Source organism: Barbus barbus (genome assembly GCF_936440315.1).
Source record: "Barbus barbus genome assembly, chromosome: 33".
Taxonomy (NCBI): Eukaryota; Metazoa; Chordata; class Actinopteri; order Cypriniformes; family Cyprinidae; genus Barbus; species Barbus barbus.
The window spans coordinates 18,426,224-18,436,224 of NC_136761.1; the positions used below are offsets into that span (position 1 = coordinate 18,426,224).

Here is a 10,001-nt window from a genome sequence, read left to right on the forward strand (position 1 = left end):
AACCCAGCACACCAAACAGCTCATAGCAGTCCTGAGGAATGTTTCAAGTCTGCTTCACACATTTAATCTGGCCATTCACACCTCTGCTTTGAATAATGCTGAACAGCAAAGGCCTCCACACCACTTCTCATCCATTTCTGCGGCTCCTTTATTAAAACAGGAATATAATCGCTTTTCAGGGTCACTGGCTTTAATAACAAACACAGTGTATTTTACTTTAGTCACTTACAGTATGACTACACAAGGACATGCAGTACCGATCGCCTGCACTAATCTCCACTCCGTTATGGTCCGTTGCATAACAGCAGCCAGGCTTATATTCTATTTTAATAGTTTCATTCATTTGCAATGGAATTTAATGGAGTTAAACTTCCATTCAGTCTGTGCTCAGGAATGCCTTTTGAGGAAATGAGCTGGTATGCGAATTCCGCTTATATGACTTCATCCGGTAGGCTAAGACCCAGTTAAAAGACCCAGTCTAAACTAGTTAAGACATTCATTCCATAAATGCAAAACTCACATTATTTTACACTGCAAGTCGGGTGCAAAAAAAGAACAGACTAACATTAGAGTTACATACACATCACATAAGAAAACTGAACAGAAGTGTTTGTCTTTATTTGTACCACAAACAGAAGCTGTGGATCAAACTGAGGATCCATGATGTCATTCCCAATCTGCAAGTTGCAAACAAACACTGCATTCTTAGTCCTTTCTCTTGCCTCTTTTCTCTCCCTATGGGTCGGATCCTGGGGCTGACTGTAAAGATTAGCCCCAGTGCATTACAGAAATCTAATGCTCTGTGATAACGCTCAGCTTGCTCCAGGGGTTATAACCTTCTTCTAATCCAGCTCAGGACAGATTTATCATAAAACCAGTGATGGCTCTCATTCAAACGAATTTACATATTCAATGCTGAAATCTATTGGCAACACATAAATTGTCCATAAATTGTGCCCACCCCCACAGTTAAGCTAGTTCACAATGAGGTCAATAGATCTGTGGGTTGCTATAGGCGTACATTTATGCATAACTGACCATAGCTTTTTAAAATGTAAATGTAATGATGTAAATAAATAAATGCATAAATAAAGTCACTGTATTTGACAGGGAGACAGCTTTCTTAATAATTAGTGGATGATTGATATTTATTTTTTGATGGTTGCCAATGGTTGATATAAAGCCATGCTTTAAAAATGCATGACAATTAATACAAATGCATACATTTCCAGCAGGGGTTCAATCCCTAACTTGCTGGCAGGAGTTGCCACTGACAGGTCATGGGACCTGCCAATGGTTGGTGGCAGCTGCCAGTCTGATTCTGGCAGGTAATGTGACCTGCCAGTGGTCGGCTGGCACTCCACTATCAGGAACCATTGATTTATGGCAGATTTACGTAGACTATTTTGCTCTCCTTCCACTCTAGCTCCGGGAATAATATTATTATTTTTTATTGTACATCAGTAATATGGAAAGCATTAAATTCGGAGCTCAAAATGATTGGCTGCACTGAAGCGTAACCCACCAATCAGGATCTTGGCCACTGAGCACTTTATTTGTGATAACCCCCTAAAATATCGATCATGTACAAGAATATACCCACAATAATAGATTTACTATAAAAAATAAATTAATAAAATATCTTGGAACGAGAGTGCGAGGGGGCACGTCAAACTTGGAGCTCTCTTACGGCTGGCTGATTGAGCAGCCAGTGCAAGCGGCAATAACCAACCAGTCAGGATCACAGCCATTTGAGCGCTCGGAGTTTAATGCGTTCCCTAACACTCTCTCTGTTAGAAATATATTATTTTATAATTGCCAACCAATGGCAGGTCACATTACCTGCCAGAATCAGACTGGCAGCCACCACCAACCATTGGCAGGACCCATGACCTGTCAGTGGCAGCTCCTGCCAGCCAGCTGAAGATTGAACACCCACTCTACATTTCAGCAACAAAATTATTATTGAAAAAAATTCTTGACGGCTGCATGATTAATCGAATGCGATTTCCACGCGCACTTTGTCAGTAAAGCCGGTTCTGTAATCAGCAGTAAATCTCCATCACCTGCTTTCAGATGGAGCATTTACTACACAGAGCTGTAGTTCACTGACAAGTCATGAAAAAAAATTTTTTTTAAATTGCATACAATATTAGTGCATGATTATGAAATCGAAAAAATCGTTTGCAATAATGACAGCTGTTTGAGTAGCTTCTCAGTGAACTACGGCTCTGTGTAGTGCAAAGCATGTGAAAATACCACATTTAATAACATATTTTAACTCCAAACTCACTTCATAAAATCTGTGCTTCACTGAAATACAAATCGCATGACTAACATGACAAACTGACATGACAATCGCATCTTCTGTCTAATCGCGATTTCATTTTAATTTTGATTTATCGTGCAGCCCTACTTGAAATAATGAATTAATTATAATTCACAACTTTTTTTCTGTAATCCTATTGCATTATTTTTCACAAATAAAGAAATCACTAAAAACATGAACAAAAAGCAAATAAACACTGTAACCAACAGCACATTCTGTAATCTGTGAGTAAATTGTTAAGATTATGCAGGTGAAAGTGTTCGTTTATAAATTATAGCAGTGCATATGCATCATAGCCTGAGCAAGATGAGACATGACTCATATACTGCTGACAATTCCTAACATAATTTTCCATGCACCATTTTTATTATATCCAGACAGGTCACATGAAACAGCAAAATCACTTCATTAAGTTGATAGACACACCTACATTCTACCACAAACAAAAGCTGACACTCAAAACACCAACTGCCAATGACGATGTATGACATCTGGTTGCTTTGTGGAAACTTACTGTGGCGAGTTACTATAAGTGTGACTTTAGGTCACTGCTTAAATATTTGCAAGTCATCATTCTAATTTAACAAGCCACAACTTGTTTTGTTTAAAAACTATATACAGTACATAAATTGATTTGAACCACTTTTCACAAACATTGCTACCCTTCTGTGATAGTTCTTAACATTTGCTAAAAACAGCAGCAGGTTACTTCACTCTGAATCCCCTCTTACCAGTCATTAAAAACTTTGTAAAATTAAGAATTATCCTGCCCTCCAGTCATGAAGCACCACCCCGCTTCAAGCTGTGATAGATATGCGCACCATTTTCTATCTCTTACAAATACTCTACTTTCCAATGAAATCATAAAATAAACTACAACCAAATACGTCAATGGCACTGTTATACATCTACTCGACAAACAAATGCATTCCCTGCCTTTTACCATAATAGATGGTGAAGACTAAATTGTTGCTGAAAGAAAGCTAAAAAGACTGGACTATTTTAAACTTGACCACCCTTCTGGTGGATGACTTCCTCAATTTTGCCAAAAGCTATTGTGCAACAGCAGAAGTTTTGGACTTCTCATATACGCAGATAAGTTAGGCAACAGAGAACATGCCTGGCACCAAGTCAGCCACAGGGTGGGCAACAGTGAGATCACTAGTGTGAGAGAGAGAGTGACATCAGTGTTAAGGCCTGAGTATTTGTGAGTGTGTGGAAACCTCAACAACCTCTAGCAGGGTTTCCGCAGGTCCTTAAGAAGTCAAATTTAGTTTTTTTAAATTTAAAGCCATAAAAAGTCTTATAGAAAGCCTTAATTATGATTCCAGGAGGTCTTAAATTTGGGGATAGATTGGAAAGGCAAGAACTGCAATGTAGTTCAACGTGACGATTAAACTTCAAAAGGTTATGATTTAATTGAATAAGAATGAGCGATGCAAGTGTCAAAGCCAGGTGCTGCGCTCCTTCATGTACTGTCGTTCCCGGGGAAATGCTAGGCCTATATTTCTGTATTTCCGAAAATGCCAACTGTTGGCAAAGAATGAATCAGCATTTTCAATAAGCCCATCTGCTGTTTATGTTCAGACCAAAGCCATAATCGACTCATTTTTACGCAGCAAAAACTTGGTTGTAAATGTAAACATGTGGATTGACAAGAAGGTAATTTTCGCAGTCATTTTATAATTTAATATGTTACCATAGACAAGTTTAATCCTGCAGACACCCTGACTAGTGTTTTTTCAGTTTGATAAGGGGTCCTCAATACTTCTGGCACTTCTGCTGTGACAAAGCTGTTTGTTTGTGACCAAGTGACAATATATTAAAATTATTATATAAAAGATTATTTTAAAAATGCAAATAATTAAAGTCTGTCATTCTATATGTTACAAGGATTGAATGCTTGTCAGAGTTCACACTTTTTAATGAATAATAAATTTGCATGTTTTCTCCAATTGTTTGTGATTACAAGATTAAATGTATTTGTCTCTTCACAAATAGTAATTTCTCAGTGATTTCTACCCATTAATTTTTAGAGCTCACAGAGATCAATATAACTAACAACACTTACACTACTGTTCAAAAGTTTGGGGTCAGTACGATTTGATATGAATCAAAAATGACAGTACAGACTTTTACATTGTTACAAAATATATATTTCAAATAAATGCTGTTCTTTTGAAAGAATCCAGGGGGAAAAAAGGAAAACAATTAACAGTCAACATTGATAAAAAGAAACATTTGAGCACCAAATCATCGTATTAGAATGATAATATGAAGATGTATCATCACAGGAAGTAATAGGATTTTTAAAATAATAAAAATAGAAAATAGCTATTGTAAATTTTATTTCATACTATTACTGTTGTTACTGCATGCTTTGATCAAATGCAGCCTTACTAATCTGGCTTGAGTCTTTTCAACCAAACAAAAAAAAAAAAAAAAAACTTTTATACAATAGTAAATATTAAAAAACAGAAATTTAATTTTCCCTGGACTAGATATCTAATTTTCCAAGACTGTAGGAGTGCAGTTCTTAAGCAAAGACTTAAGTACTAAAGACTGCTGTTGACTTGCTGTTTTAAACGAACACTTTGGAGTTTTGAATCTTGCAGAACACTTGGAAATGTGCTGAGACCCCCTAGTGGGCCTGTGGCCCCCTGGATGAGAACCACTATACTAGTAGACAAAATGTGGAGTGTTTTCAACTTCACAAGCCACACCCACTCCACTCATGTAGACTTCCTAGCCATTCTGTGGGAATAAGAGGATCTAAACACCAACTAATCATAAAAAAGTATAACAACATGCCCATATTTCACAGAATTTGAGACAGCCTGGGGCACAAAAAGTTAGTTGTAGTATGCCTACCACACTACTTAAGGCACTGTTTACCTGCAGCTACAAATACGGCTATCAGAAAGTCTCCATCTGGCTTCCAAAGGTTTACATTCCACAAAGCAAATAGAGCTCATAAACGGATAGATTCCTGCAGCTCCCAAAAGAGCACCATCATTATGAAGCTGGTACAGGACACGCTCATTTGACTGGAGACAAGCTGTTAAGCAAAGTTACAATGCGTATACGGATTACACACACTTAGACACTCATTCACCTCGCTTGATCTGGAACCCTGCTGTGACGATAAGCTCTGTCCGAGACCTTACAAGATGACTAAATTATCTTCATACAGCTTGGTTACGTCTACAGGCAAGGCCACAACTTTTGGGAAGTGAAGCAGTCTTGTAAAGTAATTAATACATGCATGAGGAGGCACCTTGAAATAGAGTGTCCTACATCCAGTAACCAGCATTACATATTTAGAAGTCAAAGCAAACGAATCCCAGGTCATTAAAAGTGGCATATGAAATATGAGAAGGCTGTGCAACAGTGGTGAAGTAATCGGTTCCCCACAGGTATGACATACGGTAATACTAAAACACTTGGCTCTGTATCATACAGTTGACAAATACCTAACACATATTTACTAACCAACAGACTGCTCCGTTACTACTGACGCCTTTGGTTAGACATTACATTTCTTAAAAATCACATGACGCCACTGATAAGTTTGATACAAGACACAACAGACAAATAACTTCACATATCACATGGCCCTTCTTCGCCCTGAGGTCAGCAAGTCAGCGAACTTTCCACAACATTACAAAACTTTCAAAAAGGCAGCGAGCAAGAACTGAAAGAAACCGTTCTAGTTTCACTACTAAGCCTTTGAGATAAGCGTAACCATCCATAAAGGACACAAACACTACTCCAGATCCCACTGACACTCACAGAGTGTTTTGACAGCACGTTATCACGAGGTTCAGGGTCCTGTGAAGTAATACACTGATAAACAGCTCCACCAGAGAGTGCTGACTGAGCTGGTTAATCTTTGCAGTGAAAACATACTCCAGGTTTGAGAGAAAATTTGTTGATCGATATAACAAAAATGGTCAAATTCTTCACTGCTGAAGTTTGCTGGATGGACTCCAGAGGTAGAAAATCTCAGAAAAAAATTCTGACAGGGTCACTTCACAAAAAGGGGGCCTTTTGTGTCCCTCATGGACAAGTCTAAACAATAAATTTAACAATAACAAGCTGAGACTAGCTTCTACTATGTGTTGTTATAGGTACTTCTCTTTAGAAAAAAATGCAGGTTAATTTTCTGTCTTTTTCCATGAGAATGCATTTTAGCCTGTCCCCAGGGTTTCAAAAAAATTAATTATATATATATATATATATATATATATATATATATATATAATTAGTTTTGCATAACTAAGACATAACAACAACAACAAAATGAATCCTGAAATATAATACATACCAGTTTTTTGTTTTTGCTCTCATCCTCACTGGATTTCTTTTTGGAGGGTTTATTTGGGTCCTCCCCTCCAGTTGCCTGCTGATCCATCTTTGGAGTGAAACTTCACTTGAACAGTAACTTAACTTAATATTTCCAACGAGTTTGCAAACACTTATGAAAAATCACGTTTCTTCAAAAGCCATGCCATCCATGAAGAAATAAACAAAATATGAGTTGGATCTTAAACTATTCCATGTACATATCCAGTGGAATACGATGTAACATCTGTTTGTGAAGCTGTCCAAAAAATAAGGTGTGGTGAGTTTCAGTCCAGTCCAAAACAGCTACTCAGAGTCTGAGAGGAGAGAAAAAACAAAACATGTTATAAATTACATTTCGGAAGTGTTTTGTAATGTCAAATTTATGAAAGCACATGGAATAGCTAGAATAAAAGATATAACGCTATGTATACACTGTCAGTTAAGAGCTTGTGAACTTTTGTCGACTTTAATACTTCATTGTAGCATTATAATCATCTGAGGAAACACTTTTGTTATTAAGTAGCGTCAATTTAACCATGCGTTTAATAAATTAACAGAATTTTACACTCAATCAATTCTATAGTGGGTCTATTGAAATATAAAGATATTTCCGAGTCTTGTAAAAAGTCAAAGGAGGTCTGTGAGTTTTATACAAAATAGCATGGCTATTTATAAAATGAATAAGTTACATAACTGATTTTATTCAAAGGAGAAATGACTGCTGCTATCCAGGCGGTTACTTTCACACAGGAAACTGTTATTCTAGCGCTATGTGGCTTAAAGTAAAAGTGCACAATAAAGACATGGGCTCTGAACGCCAAGTCTGCTTACATGGACATAGCGAATTAATATTAAACAGCAAAATAGTCATGTAATAATATAAAAAACTCACAAAATCTCATCCAAGGCTTACCTACACAACCAAACGCACGAGCCAGGCCCACTATTGTCCCCGCCTATGGACGCTTCCCAATGCTCGCGAATAGTCACGTGGTAGAAGATTTTAGCACTGATTGGTCAGTTTAGTGTTACATCCAGAACTGGAAGGCGGGACTTCTCCACTCGTGGGGAGGAGGCTGCCTGCTTTGGAGAACTGACTGCTGTGTATATGGATAGGCTTCAAGTAGAAAGTCAATATTATTTGCATAGCAGCGCAAATCAGTGCATTGGTGTAAAGTAGATATAATCGTAGAAGCTGTTATAAAAAAATTGAAATGTACTTTTTTTTCTGGAAAATGCATTATTTTTAGACTATATTTTCTACATTTTATACTGATCTCGACATAACGAAAGTTGTTGATCTCAACATAAAAACCGTTTTCTCACGACGTAATTGTAGCTATCGTGAGAAAATCAGGGTCCCTATATTGTCTTTGACGATAAAGTTGCAGACCCGACAGCCTCCTTCTCAAGTGTCGAACACTTACAGGTGCTGGTCATAAAATTAGAATATCATGAAAAAGTTGATTTATTTCAGTAATACCATTCAAAAAGTGAAACTTGTATATTAGATTCATTCATTACACACAAACTGATATATTTCAAATGTTTATTTTGCTTTAATTTTGATGATTATAACTGACAACTAATGAAAGTCCCAAATTCAGTATCTCAGAAAATGTGAATATCAATTAAGACCAATGCAAAAAAAAATATTTTTTTTAGAAATGTTGGCCAACTGAAAAGTATGAACATGAAAAGTATGAGCATGTACAGCACTCAATATTTAGTTGGGGCTCCTTTGGCCTGGATTACTGCAGCAATGCGGCGTGGCATGGAGTCGATCAGTCTGTGGCACTGCTCAGGTGTTATGAGAGCCCATGTTGCTCTGATTGTGGCCTTCAGCTCTTCTGAATTGTTGGGTCTGGCGTATTGCATCTTCCTCTTCACAATACCCCATAGGTTTTCTATGGGGTTATGGTCAGGCGAGTTTGCTGGCCAATCAAGAACAGGGATACCATGGTCCTTAAACCAGGTACTGGTAGCTTTGGCAGTGTGTGCCAGAGATGCTCACAAGTCTCTGAGCTAGAGTCCAAGTCAAGTCTCAAGTCTTTGAGCTAGAGTCCAAGTCAAGTCTCAAGTCTCTTTATTATATTAAGTCTCTGGTTATAATAAGTGTTGCATCACGTACAGCGACCCATCCAACACTGCATAGCTATATATAAGGAATTGAAAGCATGTAATATGTTATTATGACTCCTTTATCTATTAGCATACAGTATCAGCTTTGATTTTTATATATAATCAGTGTAAACAGGCTATTGCAACATGACAAAAACACCAAGAATGCTTTACTTTTAAGTTAATATTATCTGTATTTTGCCTTGTAGCATGAGAACACAGTACAGTACAGACCAAAAATTAAGAAAGACTTAATATGGTCAAACATCACATTGTAGCTAAATGCAAAACACTATTGCAACAAACCAAACGATGTGAAATATATGAAGAGTTCAGATGCAAAAGCCATCTGAAATTTTCTTCAGAATGATTATTTTTATCAAGCTTGTATATTTAAGTTCAATAATTTCACTTAAATGGCAATGAAAATGCAACTAATCATAGTTTATAAACTACTGTAAGTCAACACATCCCAAACTCTCAAACCAGTGTAATGTTACATGATCAACAATAATCCTGTAACCTGTTTGCAGACAACGTTAATTAACGTGATGGAAGCCAGCGGCACGTAAATTATTACGTTAATCGACCACCACAAGTTTGGCAATTAACCCTTGTATAGTGTTCGGATCTGTAGGACCCGTTTTCATTTTTTATCAAGAGAAAAATTATACGATTAATTATTTTTTCAAACTCAGACTCATTGGCCTTGGCTCATTTTCTGTGAAGAATATATATCGGAACACATTTTCAATGACCACACTGGTCACACACTCTCTCACACGCAAGCACACGCGCGCGCGCGCGCACACACACACACACACACACACTTGGATATGTGGTTTACGGGACTCTAAACAACTGTATAATCTATCCTTAAATCCAAAGCGATGAATGGCACAGCAGTCGACATGTTTGTTCGTTGTCCTCTAATGTATGGCGGCCGCGCCTAAAATAAAAAAAAATAAAAAAGTGTGGCCGCACCGCGCGCAGCAGCGTCACGTGTTACATGGGCAGGTTATAGGTAACGGAGGGAGGGGAATAACAGCGAGCTCATCAGTTGTTTCCTAAAAATAAACATTGTTCACGAGTCCCGCAGCTCGAGTCCGAGTCGAGTCTGAAGTCTTTCGAGGACGAGTCTCAAGTCGAGTCTGAAGTCACTGTGTGTGCGACTTAAGTCGCACTCGAGTCCCCATCACTGGTG

At 37.6% G+C, this 10,001-nt stretch overlaps 1 protein-coding gene across 4 annotated transcripts in view; it reads right to left on the bottom strand.

The window, feature by feature from the left end:
- Positions 1-7,630, bottom strand: part of LOC306853180 (protein diaphanous homolog 2-like) — a 446,875-nt gene extending 439,245 nt beyond the window's left edge. For all 4 annotated transcript variants that reach the window (XM_079390392.1, XM_079390393.1, XM_079390391.1 and 1 more), the window contains exons 1-2: positions 7,569-7,630; positions 6,657-6,990 (exon numbers count right to left, since the gene is read on the bottom strand). In XM_079390392.1, the coding sequence (XP_079246518.1) occupies positions 6,657-6,743 (87 nt within the window). In that variant the 5' untranslated portion in view covers positions 6,744-6,990; positions 7,569-7,630. The remainder of the gene's footprint in view (positions 1-6,656; positions 6,991-7,568) is intronic.
- Between the last annotated feature and the right edge of the window lie 2,371 nt (positions 7,631-10,001).